The sequence below is a fragment of the Eriocheir sinensis genome, chromosome 4, assembly GCF_024679095.1.
Source record: "Eriocheir sinensis breed Jianghai 21 chromosome 4, ASM2467909v1, whole genome shotgun sequence".
NCBI classification, from domain to species: Eukaryota; Metazoa; Arthropoda; class Malacostraca; order Decapoda; family Varunidae; genus Eriocheir; species Eriocheir sinensis.
This window is the reverse complement of record NC_066512.1, coordinates 1663376-1682045: the sequence shown is the minus strand read 5'-3', so window position 1 is coordinate 1682045 and position 18670 is coordinate 1663376. Positions and strand designations below refer to the sequence as shown.

The 18670-nt window shown below is 42.9% G+C and overlaps 2 protein-coding genes across 8 annotated transcripts in view; one reads left to right on the top strand and one right to left on the bottom strand.

Moving 5' to 3' along the window:
• LOC127007891 (uncharacterized) overlaps window positions 1–18670 on the top strand; it is a 212392-nt gene that overhangs the window by 10986 nt on the left and 182736 nt on the right. For 5 of the 7 annotated variants that reach the window (XR_007760681.1, XM_050879351.1, XM_050879345.1 and 2 more), the window contains exon 2: window positions 16029–16371. The exons of 1 other annotated variant lie outside the window; for it this stretch is intronic. Coding sequence is in view for 4 of the 6 variants with exons in the window: in XM_050879351.1 (XP_050735308.1) it covers window positions 16031–16371 (341 nt within the window). In the remaining 2 variants the exon portion in view is untranslated. Of the gene's footprint in view, window positions 1–13125; window positions 13144–16028; window positions 16372–18670 lie in introns of those variants that run through there. One more of the 7 variants, XM_050879388.1, reaches the window with a different exon arrangement.
• LOC126982127 (tigger transposable element-derived protein 1-like) lies at window positions 8254–9376 on the bottom strand. The gene is made up of 2 exons (XM_050833948.1): window positions 8493–9376; window positions 8254–8317 (listed from the first exon to the last, which is right to left on the bottom strand). Exons 1-2 carry the CDS (start codon window positions 9374–9376, stop codon window positions 8254–8256), a joined length of 948 nt encoding a protein of 315 aa, XP_050689905.1.

Here is an 18670-nt window from a genome sequence, read left to right as displayed (position 1 = left end):
AATACAGGGTCTTTGGGTGGGGGAGGTGAGACTGACAGACATATGGGCCAGACACGGGGTAATCGTAATCTGTAATAGCAATCAATTACAATCGATTGCTGTTTTTCAAGTAATCGTAATCGATTACCCTCGTATTTTTTTAAAGTAATCATAATCGTAATTGAATACATTAAAAATGTATTCGTAATCATGATTACTTTTGCGATTACATTAGTAAAGTTTTAGTTAACCCTCTGAGTACCGCGCTATGGCGAGAAAACTAGTACACCCCATACCGCACTATGTGCAAAAATTTTTTTTTTCTTTCAAAACACTCGAATCTATCCCAAAACCATAAAAAATGTTGTCATTCCTCTTTCCGTAGCTTAGAAGTGTACCCCCTTCATCTCACCCGCAGCCGCCCACCGTCCAGCCCCGCTCAGCCGAGAGCGAGTTCATGCGGCTGTGCCCGCCACTCCGTTTCAGCGCGGTTTTGTAGTTCCACACTTTTTACACTCAGTGCATCATGGAACAATTATATTTCGAGAAATAAGACCGGTTTTGAAAATTATAAATGACGATACGGTATCGTCACCCGTATGGGAAGCAACATTTTGTTTTTGGCAGAGGGTGGTAAGCTGTCCTGAACTTTTCCTTTGTTTTCACTATGTGGCGTATCCCATAGGATCACGAGAACCTGGGAGAGGCTAGCCCAACTCTCTAGCTATCACGTGATACCCGGCTGGTCTTCGGGGAACCAAAACTTTTCGCGAAATAAGACCGAGTGTAAGGGTAACTCAGTGACGATGTGGTATCGTCACCCGTACTGGCGGTAACATCCAGTGGTGACGATACCGTATCGTCATCGGTACTCAGAGGGTTAATAGTTTATCGTACACAAGTATGTACTTGAAATATCTGTAGTAATTCAACCAGTTAAATATTTAGTATGGTACAATCGTGGGACACAAGTGTTAACACACTCTCCACTGAGTTTCGTTCAGCGGCCCCGACTTTAAAATAAATACACCGCATGGAAAGAGGCTAATGTTCAGATATGTCGCTACATATACACTCTACATAATTTATTAGATATGAATTTGTCAGTTGTGCACACTGATAACAAGTTTTGAATTCGCGGACGAAAATGTCTTTACATTTCGTTCAGATTTTAGTCATTGACAGCTAAAGTTGTTTACAATGCTATTTTTCATTTGAATAAATGTTGTATCCATTCCTGCAGCGTCATTGCTAAGAAAATACAAAAGAAACATTGATAACGTGCACAAATATTCTGATATGGTCTAAAAATGTATAATGATACAACCATTTAACTCTCGCTTGACAATGTTATGCAATGACGTCATCGACCATGCCAGCCGGCGCATTTAGGAAACTATTAGGCTATTATGCTCTCAATTGAATTACAAAGCTATTATTTTGCATTTTAGAATACTAAGCGATTCGTTTTCGTTCATTAAACTAGGCTATTACTTTGCATTTACGAATACTAAGTTATTATTATGCTTATAAGAAAACTAGGCTATTATTTTGCAGTGACTTTTTTTTCTTAAGATAAATTAATCTCTCTCTCTCTCTCTCTCTCTCTCTCTCTCTCTCTCTCTCTCTCTCTCTCTCTCTCTCTCTCTCTCTCTCTCTCCAGCATGCTCACTGACGACCAAAGCCAAGCAGGTTTTTAACTTTTGAAATGAAGAAAATCTTATTACACACCGTGCACTAGTGGAAACAAGAGCATTCATAACAGATTTTTTTTTAAGAAACATAATCGTCGTGCAGTTGATGCTCACAGTTTTGTAAGAAAAATCCTTAAATAATATCTCTTACACCCACACACTCTTTGATTCTTGCACACCCACACACCCACACACACATCATATAATTATAACACTCGAATGTAGCTCTGCTGTATAGTTGCCGTCTTTCGCTAGCGGCGTCCGAAACATTTTGGAAACTGTGTCATCACTTGTGTCCCACGACTGTACATGTGTATCAAATTTGCAAGTTCACCTTTCAGTCCTTCCTGCAGTCATGATTGTAATCACGATTAATACATCATGTAATCGTAATCGATTACACCTAATTTTATTGTAATCGTAATCATGAAAATATAAAGTAATCGTAATCAATTACATACAATAAGTAATTGCCCCATGTCTGATATGGGCCTCCTAAGATGTAGGGAATTCCTTAAAATTTATGGAAATTCACCAAATCCTTTAAGTCAAGGGAAATTTACCCAAGTTAAAGGCCACACTTTACTTTGAGGAGGAAGTCTGCCGTGGATTAAGATTGCATCAATGGTCATGAATAACTTGTATGTTGTATATATTATTACCTTCATTATCATATGAAAATTTCAAGCTGATCAGATGAAATGAAATATTAAGAAAATTATTTTTTGTTGTTTTTATGAAAATTTTTAATTGATTTTTCTCAGCCATTTTTTTACTGGCTTACTTGTGACACGCACATATGATAATTCATTGTTTTTCTAACAATTTGTCAAGATTTTTTTTTTTTTTTAAACTTTGTCAACCTGTAAAAATTTGTTGATTTTTTAAATTCCTTTTGGAAAATTTTCCCATATATCAAAACTATGCCGTTTTTCAAGAAAACATCTTGACAAATTTTACTACGATATATGATCTTGTATGTCCTAAAGTTTCAAGAAAATCGTGCAGAAAGTAAAACCAAAAAAAAATTTTATGTTCATTTTGTACAAGTTTTGAGAGAAACGCGATTAAAGTTTTGCTGAAGTTCTTTGGCCCAGTGAAGGCACCTTACTGTCAATGCTACTTGCATATGAATTTTATTGGATCAGTAATCACAAATCAGTAAGTGCATAAAATGATCAGGCACCTTGTCCCCCTTATGAAGGTGTTAATCGCTCAAAGGTGAGGGTATCAGGGCGCGCCACGCCCCTCGTTGTTGCAAGGCTCTGTCAGTACTCTGCGGGTGCATAGGTATCGGTTGGAATTCCTTTGTCTGTCTTCCTTTTCTTCTTTATTGTCTTCTTTGGTGTAATTCTTCTCTTTTCTCTCATTTCTGATCTTTTTTTCTATGTATTCATTTGTTCCAAACATTTTTGTGAGCAGGTTGCACTTTTCATATCCATAATTTTTTTTTACGTGCCAGCCTATAGCGCTGGTAAGCTTTCTTGATGGGCCTAGATGGTATTTGGCCCCAGCCCATCATGGCGCAGGCAAGTGTTTTATAGTGGCGCCATTTTTTCTTGGCTCATGCAGCATGCTGCTCCGGAGCTCGTTCTTGATTCACTTGGATGGTTTCCTCTGGAGTCCGGGTTGATGGGTGGTCTTCAGGACACCATGTGGGTAGTTTCAAGCCACTCGCCGGTGACTGAAAAATCCCAGGTGGTAGCGGCGGATTCGAACCCGCGTCGTCCATCACACAGTGAATGCGGGGCCCGCACGCTGACTACTCAGCCACCGCCTCCCCAAATTGTGTTCCAAAACTGTTACATGGGTTACAAACCACTCTGAAGATTGCTGCATGTTTGATTTTTCAACATTTATTCCATACCTTGGCATGCCAGCTAATGCGCCGCAGTCAGCGTGTCATGCCCACGCAGTAGCCATTTTAAGGGGCACGTAGTCGTAGAAAGCATATGAAGTTTCATATTTTTGGCCGTAAATTTTACACAATAAAGTAGACTATAATCTAACATCTCTGGCAAAGTTTGAGCCTGATCAACGAAAAACTTTTTTTTTGGGGGGGGGGTGGGGGGAAATTTTTGTCCGAATTTGAGTTGTAAATAACTTTTTTATATATGGGTTTTCAGCTTTTTTGTTCATTGGACAATGTAAAGTAACCTCAGTGCTAACATTTGGCCAATATGTGTTGGCAATGTTTTGTTTCCATATATATAATAATATTTTTTTATTACGTAACCAAACACATTTCGCTGTTTCAGTGTAAAATATATGAAAAAAAATATTCTTTGGCGCTTAGAAGAGTTTTGTCTTAATGGAAATATAGTCTTACCATTACCATATTGAATGAACTTATTCAATTGGAAATGTCTTTTATAGGCTATCAGAATTTTAACCAAAAATGCCAATAACTTACATTTCGAGAAATCATCGTTTTTACATTTCGTTACCATGATATGTTTGATATGCTATTCCTGCAATGTATTTTTTATTTTACAGATATTTCTGAGTTATGGTACCTGGTGCCCTCCTTTTCAAAGGATATTATACACTCGATGGTGTGGGTATCATGGGGCACCACCCCACTCATTGGAGAGGTTTTTACTCAGAAGCCTCCAGGCTTATAATGTTTTTTCTGCTGCCTTGCTGGCTTGTTTTCTTGTCTTTTTCTTCTTCCTCTTCTCGTTCTTGGTTCTGCTTGTCCTCTTTTCCTTCCGCTCAAGAGAATCTTTGAAGTTGGAGGACCTCTTGAACCCAAGCAAGGTCAGGAGGTTGGCTTCACTGTGCCCAAAGTTATGCTCCAGGATTGTGACCTGGGACACAAAGACAGTCCTATGTAGGCCACAGAATTTGTCTTTTGAAGCCTTCCTCCAGACCTCTCCGTGTAGGCTCTCATTTCTGTTCTGTGTCCTCCCCTTCAGGCACTTCTCCAGCAGCTCTGGTCTTGTGAGGTCACGGTACACCGTCCTGGTGAGGCTGAGGTTGTCGTATGATATGTGGGACAAGTAAATCCTCTTGTCAGTGTGTGGTGCTGGTCTCTCCCCTTGTGCCAGGCTTCTCTGCACCCAGCACCATGAGGATTGACTCTTGGGGCACAGCCAATGTTATTCATTTTTGGTGGCAGTGTGGCCATTATCGCTGACCTCATGCTGCCAACAGTCTCATGCTCGTCTCTGACAGCCTTTGTGTAGTATGAGGAGAGCTTGTCAATAACTTCGTCAGTCAGCTGCTTTGCAGCTACATATATCGAAAAACTGCCTAAAAATCATATAAATAACGTAATAAACACATAACACCTTTGTTCTAGAGCGCGGTCGCGCGCCACTCCAGGCCTGAGATAGTGTCAGATAATGACTAATTTCCATTGGAAATAGGCATCATACCGCTAAGATATTTTAAAACAGTTATCCATGAACATAGACCAAAGTAGAAATGCAAAAACCGAAAATCGAACTTTAGGGGGATATTTCTTATTCTTGGCTGAAATGCGCCCCTTAACCTCGCTATTGGCATTTAAATTTATGTCTGACTGAAAAAAATCTTCCATTTGAAAGCCAAAGGATAGGGTGTTGCCATAGACCATATAGCTCAATTTCATATTTTTTGAAAATTATTTTCATATTTTCACAGAGGACTCTTCCCTTAATCTATGCTACCCTAACGGGGTGCTTCGCCTCCCCCATTATTGTAACCTAACCTTACATGAGCGTATCCAACGAAGCCCCCCTCACCCCCTCCATTGTTGTAATCTAACTTCACCTAACCTTATGTGAATGTAGCTAATGGGGGTTGCCCCCATTGACCCCTCCATTATTGTAATCTAACCTAACCTTACATGAGTGTGACTAACAGGGGGGCTTCACCCCCTTGTCCCAACCCCATTCTTGTGACCATGGGTGTGGAGTCGCACATGACAATTTTCGACTCCATCTCCAGAGAATTTTTAGGTTGTGACTCCAACTCCACCCCCCTCCCCTTCCCCTTTTGTGCAGTACAGTGGTAGGCAAATCAAACCCACCACACCACAACCCCCGTTATTGTAACCTGACCTAAGCTTATATGGGGGGCTTCACCCCCCCCTTCCCTTGACCCTCCCCTGCTATTAGGGCTAAGCCCTCATCAGCCTCCCTACATTTGAGTGAACAAAAACACATTAAAGTAGAAACGAGTGATTTGCAACAGAAACAATACTAAGAAATGATGAACAGAGTATAATTTCCCTAAGATTGGGTAAACCCACATTTCAGTCAATTTTGCTTCCTTAAAACCCTTCTTTCCCACTACCCCCAAAGTTTGTTATTCATAGGAAAAGAGAAAAGAAAATGATAGAGAATAATGTCTTAAACTGCAAATATGAGAACAAAAAAGACATGGAGTGTTGTCCTAGACTGCAAATATGAGTACAACTCCCATATGTGATAGCCATCATGTCTTGTATTGTCTGAAACAGCAATTAGACCCCAGTGACATACCTGCTAAGATTTCAGTTTTTGGCCCATACTCGACCCTTCCCTCAAATCAAGCCTGGGGACCTGGGGGAATGTTTTTGGGTGGGGGGACACAAAATGCATTGCAATCACAAATTTTGAGTTGGGAGAAGGGAAAATACCACAGACTTACATACTAAATAAGTCTGTGGGGTGTACAACAGGCATTGGAAAGTCAGTCATTTAATGATTTGTGACAGATCCAGATTCAGACAGAAACAGTTATCATTTCGTAACATCCCAAAAACTACCCCCAAAAATAGTTTCGTCTGTCAGTGCGAGATTGGTGCACTTGTAAAATTTTACACATTACCGTAATAATATGGCCACCCTGCGGGGCCCACATGCCAGCCTGGCAGCCTCAGTGCCTCACAGTTCATCGCCAAGTGTGCTATGCGGCTATACAGAAAAAAAAACCCATATATATATATATATATATATATATATATATATATATATAGATATATATATATATATATATATATATATATATATATATATATATGACCTCCCATGCATTGACGCTAAATAGGAAGGCAGAGAGGGAGGGAGGGAGGCAGAGAAGGGAGAGAGGAGGAGGAGGCAGAGAGGAGGGAGGGAGGGAGGCAGAGAGGAGGGGGGAAGGGAGAGAGGAGGGAGGAAGGCAGAGAGGAGGGAGGGAGGCAGAGAGGAGGGGGAAGGGAGAGAGGAGGGAGGAAGGCAGAGAGGGAGGGAGGGGAGGGAGGCAGAGAGGAGGGGGAAGGGAGAGGAGGGAGGAAGGCAGAGAGGGAGGGAGGGAGGGAGGCAGAGAGGGATGGACGGAGGAGGCAGAGAGGGAGGGAGGAGGGAGAGGAGGAGGCAGAGAGGGAGGGAGGAGGGAGGCAGAGAGAGGAGGGAGGGAGGGAGGCAGAGGGGAGGGAGGGGGGAAGGGAGAGAGGAGGAAGGCAGAGAGGAGAGAGGAGGGAGGGAGGCAGAGAGGAGGGAGGGAGGGAGGCAGAGAGGAGGGGGGAAGGGAGAGAGGAGGGAGGAAGGCAGAGAGGAGGGAGGGAGGGAGGCAGAGAGGAGGGGGGAAGGGAGAGAGGAGGGAGGAAGGCAGAGAGCAGGGAGGAAGGCAGAGAGGAGGGGAAGGAGAGAGGAGTGAGGAAGGCAGAGAGGAGGGAGGAGGAGGCAGAGAGGAGGGGGAAGGGAGAGTGGTGGGAGGAAGGCAGAGAGAGGGAGTGAAGGAGGCAGAGAGGAGGGGGGAAGGGAGAGAGGAGTGAGGAAGGCAGAGAGGAGGGAGGAGGGAGGCAGAGAGGAGGGAGGCAGAGAGGGGGAAGGGAGAGGAGGAGGAAGGCAGAGGAGGGAGGAGGAGGCAGAGAGGAGGGGGAAGGAGAGAGGAGGAGGCGGGCAATGGACGTTAGGTTGCTCCTGAGTGACGTCACGGTTAGACTGTGACGTCATGCTTTCCTATTGGCCAGCAGCTCACTCAGGGACGACTGCTATTGGTCGAGATTTTCTCATAGCAACATTATCCTAAAAAAAAAAATTCACGCGCCGCCACACTGCAGTGTTGCCAAATTGGGCTACTTTTGGGTCTTCTGTACTACTAAATTTTGACCCCAGGGTGAATGTTGATTACATATTGTTGTCTAACAAGGTCTTGTCTCATTTCAGTCATTAAAAAGAACGAAAAAAACATGTTTTATATGACGTGTCAGAGGTGACTTCCCCAAATGCATATTTTCCCATAGGTTATAGTCCCGGGTATAGGCGCGTCCGTCAAACGAGAAATACCAGATAGCGATGAGGTGGGATATATATATATATATATATATATATATATATATATATATATATATATATATATATATATATATATATATATGTATATATATATATATATACATACATACAGTGGAGACTCAATACTCGAACTTAATTCATTCCAAATGGCTGTTCGAGTATCAGAAAGTTCGACTACCGATACCTATAAATCAGGTAATTCGTTCTAACCTTAGCAAAACCTTAAGTTTACAAAAATTTCAATGTAAATTTTTTTATAATTTTGATTTGTAAGTGAAGGCTGGTGATGGATAACGTAGAAGAGGAGGGGAGAAGGGTGGGGAGGAGGAGGGAGGTTATTCGTCGGAGGACGAGTCACCGTCTGGTAACTCGTCTCCTGGTGTGATTCCTGTGAACCCACTAGTGGAGGGCTGTGGCTCACTAACACTTGCACTCTCACTAGATTCCTTTTTCAACAAGAATCTGTCTAATGTGATCTGCCTTTGCCTTCTTTTCAAAATGTCTGAAATGCTGCATCAAATTTTCATCAAACTGGTTTATGTTTCTGTGTACGGCAGCAATATCAGGGTGGCACCTCTCCAAAAAGTTTCCCAACTCTGTCCACTGCCGCAAATATTTCTTGATCTCTGCAGTGGAGACTCTTTCCTTGCTGTTCCCCTCCTCCTCCCCTGAAGACAGCTCCTCAGTTGCCTCCTGCAGCTGTTCCTGGTGAAGTTGACGCAGCTCGTCAGTGGTGAGGTCTTCAGAGTGTGCTTGTACCAGCTCCTCCACATCATCACTGTCCACCTCAATGCCTATGGCCCTCCCCAGAGACACAATGTCCTCCACCACAGCAGACTCCTGGACTGAAGGCTCGAATCCCTCAAAATCCTTGGCCACAAATTTTTCCAGGCAGAGCAAGGACCTCACAGAAACTTGACCCCAGGCTTTATCTATAAGCCTTAGGCAGTGGAGGATACTGAAGTGATTCTTCCAAAACTCCCTCAGAGTGATCTCTGTTTCAGAAGTCACCTCAAAGCACCTCTCAAAAAGTGCTTTTGTGTACAGCTTCTTAAAGCTGGCGATGATGACATTCTGGTCCATGGGTTGGATCAGTGGCGTGGTGTTGGGGGGGAGGACCATCACTGCGATGAATTTATACCCCTTACCCAATTCTTCTTCCACGCCTGGAGAGTGTGCAGGGGGATTGTCCATCAACAGGAGGGCCTTGAGTGGTAGATTCTTCTCTATTAGGTATGTCTTCACTGCAGGTGCAAACACCTCCTCAAACCACTCCATGAAGAACTGCCTGGTTGTCCAGGCTTTCTTGTTTGCCCTCCACACCACACTGAGTTTGCTCTTTTGCACACCGTTCTTCTTGAATGGCCTGGGGTTTTCTGAATGGTACACCAGCAGCAGTTTAATTTTGCAGTCACCGCTAGCATTGGCGCACAGAAGCAGGGTTAGCCTGTCTTTCATGGGCTTGTGTCCTGGCAAACACTTCCCTTCCTTTGTTACATAGGTCCTGTTTGGTAGTTTTTTCCAAAACAGGCCTGTCTCATCACAATTAAAGACCTGTTGTGGGCTTAAGCGCTCCTTATCCACAAATTTCTTAAATTCAGGCACAAACTTCTCGGCGGCAACTTTGTCGGCACTTGCGGCCTCGCTGTGCCTCACAACAGAATGAATTCCAGTTCTCTTCTTGAAATTCCCAAACCACCCCTTACTAGCTTTAAAATCTTCACTGGAGTCAGAGGTAGTATCACAAATAAGATCACCATGGAGCCGCCTAGCCCTCGCACAAATTATGTTCTCTGACATAGAATCACCAGCCATCTGCCTTTCGTTTATCCATGCCATCAACAATTTTTCCATTTCTTCCACTGCCGCAGGTCGCTTAAGTTGCTTTTTCACACCCATCGCCACATCAGCTCCCTTAATGGCCTCCTTGTTCTTCAGTATGGTGGCTACTGTAGATTTTGCCATACAATACTCAGCTGCAAGATGGGTGATTCTTGCTCCTTTCTCGTATTTATCAATAATCTCCTTTTTCCGTTCAATGGTTGTCACTACATTCTTCCTCTTAGACTTATTTTCACCACTAATAAGCCTCTTTGGTGCCATTGTAAGTTTCTAAATGAAAAACCACAGACAGAACGCAGGAGAATGTTGTTGTTCTCACGATCAAGCGGACAACTGGCGGCGGCGGGGAGGAGAGGCCAGGAGCCTTTGTTTACAGCCACGCAAAGGACGCTCGAGTACCAGATATTTTTGAGTACCAAGTCGAACTTTATGCTCGAGTATCGAAAAGTTCGACTTCCAAGACGCTTGAGTATTGAGTCTTCACTGTATGTATATATATATATATATATATATATATATATATATATATATATATATATATATATATATATATATATATATATATATATATATATATATATATATATATATATATATATATATATATATATATATATATATATATATATATATATATATATATATATATATATATATATATATATATATATATATATATATATATATATATATATATATATATATAGTCATCCTCATTGGTATATATTTCGCTCGACTGGCGCGATGCGCTGAAATCCGAATCGGCGGGACTATAACCCTATGGGAAAATATGCATTTGGGGAAGTCACCTCTGACACGTCATATAAAACATGTTTTTTCGTTCCCAAAAGTAGCCCAATTTATGATAAGTAGCCCAATCTGGCAACACTGCAGTGTGTGTGAATTTTTTTTTTTTTACCAATAGCAGTCGTCCCTGAGTGAGCTGCTGGCCAATAGGAAAGCATGAAAATCGTCGATATCTTGGCTGCGGCCTGTCACACACAAACGGTGTTTCGTCTGAAACTTTCCGTTGGCACAGACCATGGAATGTAAACAAACATGGAGTCCACGCTATGGCAAAGATACGCTGCTCTGAACCTAATACTGTGTATTGTGAGACTTAGACGAGCTAAACAAGCCAAAAAGCGTGCATGGATGCGCCATGGTTGGCCTGTCGGGAAAGAGAAAGTGTGTACCACAGGCTGTTAAAAGAGCTGAGTTTAGAGGATCATGAGACTCTGAAGAATTGGATCAGGTTGGACAAGAGCCAGTACCACAGACTTCTGGAGTTAGTGACACCTCTTATCGCCAGAAGTGACACCAGGATGAGGAAGGCTGTCACTGCAGGAGAGCGTTTGAGACAGGTTGAAGCCACGCGGAAAGTCTCGGTCTTGGTCTTGGAAATTTAAACAAAGGCGGACATTTGCAGGAAACGATCCTGATCGCCTGACAAATTCATGCGATAAGTTCATGAACGATGAAAAATCGACGGAAATGGCATTAATCGACGGAAAAGTGCTAGTGTGACACGCCCTTAACGTCCATTGCCCGCCTCCCTCCTCTCTCTCCCCCCCTCCTCTCGGCCTCCCTCCCTCCTCCTCTGCCTTCCTCCCTCTCTCCTTCCCTCCTCTCTGCCTCCCTCCTCCTCTGCCTTCCTCCTCCCTTCCCCTCCTCTGCCTTCCTATTTAGCGTCAATGCATCCGCCAGATACGCTGAAATGGCACAGATAGGGGGGGTCACAATTAGTTGATCATATATATATATATGATATATATATATATATATATATATATATATATATATATATATATATATATATATATATATATATATATATATATATATATATATATATATATATATATATATATATATATATATATATATATATATATATATATATATATATATATATATACCTACGTTTATTACGTTCATCGTTATTGTTTTCCGTTTTTTTTTTTTCCGTTGCTTATAACGGACTTTCGGCATTAGCGGACTAAGTTCCCCCCCAATTAGTCCGTTATATTGAGGGTTTACTGTAGTAGGCTGTTGAAGGGCCATATGGATCGACACTCCGCCGTCACGGCGCGGCTTATGTTCAGAGACTATTTTGAGCCTATGTATATTTTTACCTTGGGACACACCCTACACCATCAGAAGCAGAAAAGCTTGCAGATTTAGGATCTGGGCTTATAAAAGTGATGCGACAAAAAACAGCTGAGTACTAATGAGTTGAAGGGAAATAAGTGCAAGAAAATCTGTACCAGCTACTTTATATAACTGATTTTCGTATGTGTATTTTTACATTATTGTTACAATTTTATGCTAATGTGATGCAGAATTTTCTCGGGAAGATGATGGTGGGCTTCTTATAAATGAATGTTGGGGTCAGGAAACAGGGTGGGAGGAGGTGTGTGAAGTCGTCGGTGTTGGATGAACTGGGCACACCCGCGGCCCCAGGCCGCAGGCTAGTATGTAAGTCTGGAAAATATCCTAGATATAAAAAACTTTTACATTTAGGGATTTCCTCCCTCACTGTGACGAATTTTGTGTTCCCCTTATGGAAACCACACATTCACCCAGGGCCCCAAGCTTGCTTTGGGAGAGAGGAGGAATTAGAAATATGCCCACAATATATCGATATATTGTCAATAACATTAACCCTTACATTACAGTGATCGTATATATAAGTGCGCTACCACACGCCCCACCCGTACGGGGATCACACATATAATCATCACACTCTGCACTCCCTACGTTTCAAATATACCGCCAGTTCTTGACTCAGAAGAATGGTGGAGGCATCTGGCATCCGTACACACTCATTCATCTCAGCGCGTGCCCTGCCGAAGGCCACAGATAATTTTCCACTTTTGTTCGGAATACATCTGTCATGTCTCGTGACGCGTCAAGCAGTTCATCTGCTCCGGGCGGAAGTAGAGTGCAGGCGAATCAAAGTGACAGTGACTCTGATGACTGCTATGGTAGTGACATTGACAGAGGAGGGAGGGGCAAGTAGGGAGAGAGAGAGAGAGAGAGAGAGAGAGAGAGAGAGAGAGAGAGAGAGAGAGAGAGAGAGAGAGAGAGAGAGTGGGGTGCTTCCATGCGACATGTCACAGCCACGAGAAAATGTGCAATATTTTTGGCTGTCATAACTTTTTTATTATTATTAAGAGAGAAGTTTTATTACTCCACCATATATACTAGATGAATATACAATTATTGCAAAGAAGAAAAACACCAATTCCACCTCTTTTAAATGCCTAAATTTTCCCCGTGTATAGCATCCAGAGAAAATATCGCCACCCGTATTCTAAGGGTTAAGGAAAAACTGGATAAATACACGAGCATTAGCGCAGGCCCTGTAAAACTACAACTAGGTAAATACATCATGTGTTCCTAAGGAATGGCTGAATCGTCCGCAGGTGGACCATAAATGTTTGGGGCGGCTTGGTGAAAATTCCTTTTGGTCCGCCTTTGTACATATTGTGGGAAATCTCAAATATTGAACCTGTGAATATGGGGGACTTTTTTTTTTTCTTTTTTTACACCAAAGCCTGCAGCACTGGTAGCCTTTCTTGAGGGGCCTGGTGGTCGGCCCAAGCTCGTCTTGGTGCAGGCAAGTGTTTATAGTGGTGCCATCTTTTCTTGGCGCTCTTCCCCAGAGCTCATTCTTGAATGACTTGGACGGTTCTTCTAGAGTCCGGGTTGACGGGTGGTCTTCAGGACAGCATGTGGGTAGCCTTGGGTGCACTTAGCCTTGGGTTAAGATTTAGTACTCACGGATGAGAAACAAAATGGTAGAATTAAGTCGGAGGAGACGGGCAGACGTAGTGGTTGTTGTTGTTGTTGAAGATTTACCCCCTAAAAAGGGGGAACGGGCCTTTGTCACAGTGGACGGCCCGTCGCAGAGGGGAACCATGGGCGCAGGCGCGGGTGGGGAACCTTTCCGCCGCCGCCTCAGCCACGGGTATAAGCCGGGGCAGCGACGAGGAACGGGCCTCCGAGTTCTGGCTCAGGAGCAGCCCGCCAGAGTGGGCGAGCAATGCAAGCTCGTTGCGGGACGCCTCCGCCGCCGCCACAGCCACGGGTAACAGCCGGCGAGCAGCGACGGAGGCACGGGCTCTCTGGGCAGGCGCCCAGCAGACACCCGTAGCGGTGGACGTAGTGGTGATTCCGTGCTTCCCTGTGATGATCTAAGAAAAAATGCTTCCGACCCCTCTTGCTAAATTGACTCACTGTCATGCCAATACCGAGAGACAGCACTTACAGATTTCAATCGTGAGTACTTACCATTGATTCCCATATCTTAGCTTAACTCATCACCATGTATACATTAATAATTTACAATACGTAATTGAAATAATTTCTACAAAGGTGACTGATTATGAAAGATGGTTTACTGTAGGAGAGGATGTGTACCAAACCTGAGGAGATAATGTGAGCAGATCCCGAGTTATGGTGATAGAGAGATAAAGGAACAATAGGGGACAGCCTGCCTCAGATAAGCATTGGTCCAGTCATCCTGTGATCCTTGTGGCAGCAGGCTTAATTACTCTCGGCTCTGTGCCTTAGCTTCAACAGCTAGTCAGTAAAAAGTATTCATTACATTCAGTTGTTGTTGAAAGCTTGTTTAGTTACCAGTCAATAAGTTTTTGTGGAATATTCTCCAGTTTGAGAATGCCAATTTGATTAATACAGGAAAGACTCACTTTAAGGGACTGATTGGAGAGAACACAAAGTTGTTATACTAAAAGGTTTGGCGTATTTGAAGGTACAGAATACACTCAGGTGTACTTATGCTTCTATTATTAGGTAAATACAACCACACTTGACCCTCATTATTTCTGGATTAATAAGGGGAAGCGCCTGTCCGGGAACCACAAAGGTCCAGGAATCGAGAATCGCTACAGTCTGGCGATATTGCTGATGCACATATCGGTGAACAGCCTTTCGATGATGGACGCTTTGCTGAACAGACTTTGTGTTGAATGGACCTTTCCTTTACCTTTGCTATTGCGCTGGACATATCAAAAGCTTTTGATAGGGTTTGGCATAAATCTTTGCTTTCCAAACTGGAGCGCTGTGTACACAAACAGTTGCTCTACCCACGGTGGGATATTTCAACTCATTACTTATCCAAGTATTACTAATATTACTGGCCTGGTCGTAGGTGTGAGAGCAGTTATAAGCTGCACATGTTGTACCTGGAGGACTAGCTGTGTTGGTATTCACTCTCCTCAAATTTGTCTGTCTTTAAGGAAACATCCACAACGTGTTCAATAATAAGATCTTCTTATGACACACCTTCTCTATTTGTGATTGTCAGCTGAGCAACTGCCTATAGTAATGATTATTTTTAACATCCATATCATATTTTTATTACTTGAATTTTACAGGAAAAAGCATTTATTATCAAATCATTTGCATGGTGTGTTATGCACCCCAAAATGGCAAACACTTGTGACTGCCGCCAAATGGCACGTCTTTTGTTGACATGTAATGCAAGTCCTCAAATAACTTGTTTTAGCTACTCTTGTAGATGTGGTGCTTCAGTGTGCCGGACAGAGTGTGGTAAAGGTCCAGGGCAGGAACTGAATGTTGGGGACTGAGTGTTGTAACGGCTGTGAAGGAACCATTTCCCTGAACAGTAGTGATTCCTGATTCCCAGACGGTCATGGTTCCCGGACAGGTTCTCTCCCCTAATATGAAATTAGTCAAAAAATTATGAAAGTAAATTGTGTATATGGCCTGGCAAATCCATCTGGCCTAAAAGTGTCCAATGGCATAATTTTTTTCAGAACCTGAAAATTTAAATGTCCTGGGCTGGGGGAATTTAAATACTCACTGGGTGTGTGTGGCACGCCTCCGAGCGTGTGTTTGACAATACCCAGAGATACCCTTACTCTCCAATGGCCAGACTGTAGATCAAGTCCATAAGAAGTAAGAGAATATTCCAGCACAGTGTAGCCATGAGTATGTAGTGTAGCTAACCAATACCCTGAGGTACCCTTGCTCTCTAATGAACTGACCAGATCAAGTCCTTGAGAAGCAAGGAACCTTAACGGGAGCCCCAAAATAAGAGAAAAAGCATCTAGTTTCTACTCTGCATCCTTCACGTGGTACAAACAAGCTTTAGCTGTGTCCCTCCTGCAAATAAATTGAACTTTAAGCTTGAAGTATATGAGAAGCAAGTGAACTTTTCTAACTGCCCAAAAAATTGAAAAGAAACTCCTAGACTCTTCTGACTCCTTCACTTCAGCAGGAATGGACTTTAGTTCTGTTTCACCTGGGGAAAAATTGGACTCACAGCTTGAAGTTCATGAAGAGAAGGAAGAATTTTCTGAGAGCCATGCAGTAAGAGTGAAGGCCCCGGGGGTCTCTGCTGCCTCCATTGCTTCAGCCCAAACAGACAGCATTCATGGGAAAAGCTCAGGCACACAGCTTACAGGCAGCCAAGACAGCAAGGGTAAGGGTGGTGGGGTACACTCACCCCAGACCCTGAAGCAGAAGAGAGAGAAGGGGAGTGCAGAGGAGAAGTGGGGCTCCAGTGAAAGCAGAGCACCCCTGACTCACTCCTTGACAGTGGACGCTCCTGATGGCATCAAGTAAGTCAGCTGAGAAAGATTTTATTATACTTTATTTGTATTAAACTCCCTCTTCATGAACTGCATTCCTATACAGTACCCGCCCTCTCAAGTTTCGCGCTTAGTCCTAAATTCTCACCATCCCAACTTTCGCGCATTACTGCCCCGAGTTTCATGCTCCTTGGACATGTACGGGTCACGTTTACCTACTGCTGGCGTCATGCACGCTGCCTTAACCCTATAAGCTCCGACGTTTTCAAATTTTTGCGCTCGTAACACCAAGCATGTACTCGTTTATCTGAACAATGATAACGCTCATGAACACTAAGTACTGCTACCAAACCAAGAGTGTAAAACAATAATGAATAATGAGGGAAAAGAAGCTACTGGAAAGTAAAAAGAAAAGGGTATAAAAAAACGGAGGTAACTCTCTCTCTCTCTCTCTCTCTCTCTCTCTCTCTCTCTCTCTCTCTCTCTCTCTCTCTCTCTCTCTCTCTCTCTCTCTCTCTCCCTCCCTCTGTCGCTCGTCACAGGCTTGGAGGAAGAATGGAAACATCTCCACTCTGCAAACAAATGTTGTACACATGCATCATGTATGTAGCTATCTCACTGGTGATTTTATTATTCAGGAAAAATCAGCACAAAATAGACAGCGATGATGATAAGAGATACGTACAAGTGTGTCTGGGAGAGAGAGAGAGAGAGAAATTTTGCCACTTGAGTAAGACACACTCACATGGACACATCCATGGTGGAGAGCCTTTGAATTACCTTTTTTTTATTTATTAGTAAGTTTCTGATCCGTCAAGAGGGTGGAAATAGGTTGATCGGAAACAGAATTTAATCCATTGCTGGGGCGTCGCGGCGGGGACAGCGAGAGCTTTTATACGGAGATAAGAATCACAAATATTACACTTCAGACATTGCAAATACCCTTAGAAGAACGATTCGTTACATCGTGATAATAAATAAATACCTAAATAACCAGGGCAGGAAAGACGGAGAATAAGACACAATCAATCAGTCAACTTGCATTTCCATTTCTATATCCTCGTTTTGACATTGAAGAAAAAAAAATCACCCCATCAAAATCGTACCAGTAATTTGTCTAGTTAACTAATCATATATCTTAATTTCTCTTTTCCATTATGGGGAGAAAAAAAGCGGAAGGATATCCAGCTCTGAAACCGTGGAGTAGCTACTTAGTTTTCATTGTTTTCACTATTAGGCTGCGCACTTCCTCGACAACAAAGAGACGGTCATTTGGAAGGTTTGAGGAAGCGGGGGGAAGAAGAATGGCCAGTACTTCGTCTATTCTTTCTTTTCTTCGCCCCTCTCCGTCACTTGAACTGTTCCTACTTCTTTTCCAGTATATCTTTATCCTTGATGGTAAAACAGAGGCAATTAGAATGTTCTAAAGGGAGGGGAAAAAGTTAGTTGTCTATATTTTGCTTTGTCATTATTTTCGTTCACATTGATAAAAGTCAGGCTGAAATTTGTCCCTTGAAACGTTACCTGTTTTTCATTATTTCCTTATTATTACTTCCTGCTGCAGGAGAGAGAGAGAGAGAGAGAGAGAGTGTGTGGCTGCCACCTCTTCCCTCCATCTCATGAGAGTATTTTTTTTCATTATTACTATTTTGCTTTCCTTTTCGTCCTGAATTAGCAAAATAATTCATATGTTTTACCTCCCTCCCTCCTTCCTCTGTCTCTCTCCCTCACGCTTGTTTCCCTGGGCTCCAGAAGAGGGGTTGGGGAGGGAGAGGAAGGAGGTAAGAAGGGAGGGAGGGAAGGAGAAAAGGAAGGCTAGAAAGCATACATACGGGGATGTACCGCCCTCCTCCATTGTGCATTTATTCCTGCCATTGTCTTTTTTGTTTTGTCGTGCTGCCTCCCATGTGTTACTAGTTGTACCATCACACTGTACTGCCTGGGGGTTGGGATGGCATGTTCCTCCCTTCTCTATTGTTGTTTACTTGCAACAATAAACTATCACTCAATCATCAGTCACAAGCTTGTGTCGCCGGCCGCGCCGAACGCCGCTTGAACTAATGGCATCTAGAGAGGGCCTTGCTAGAACGCACCTAGAATGCACGCTACCAACGACGGATATACCCTATAGGCTTCCTTCATTATAGTTACCACAGCCAGTTTGTTGGTCTGTTTAGTGTATCAGCTAAAACTTTATAAACAAAAAGTGCAAAACATGAAGTATACAACACAGGTATATATACTTGTAACAGTAATAGTATCGTCGTATTGTATAGGTTATTGTACATCTGGCAGTTTGAGGCAGTTTCATCGCGTTCCATAATGTATC

Excerpts from the sequence above, each read along its gene's own strand:
- LOC126982127 (XM_050833948.1), bottom strand. The coding sequence starts at position 9,376 with ATGAAAGACAGGCTAACCCTGCTTCTGTGCGCCAATGCTAGCGGTGAC. Across the intron at positions 8,318-8,492 it reads TTGGGAAACTTTTTGGAGAG|TGGGTTCACAGGAATCACAC; the intron begins GTGCCACCCTGA and ends GCCCTCCACTAG.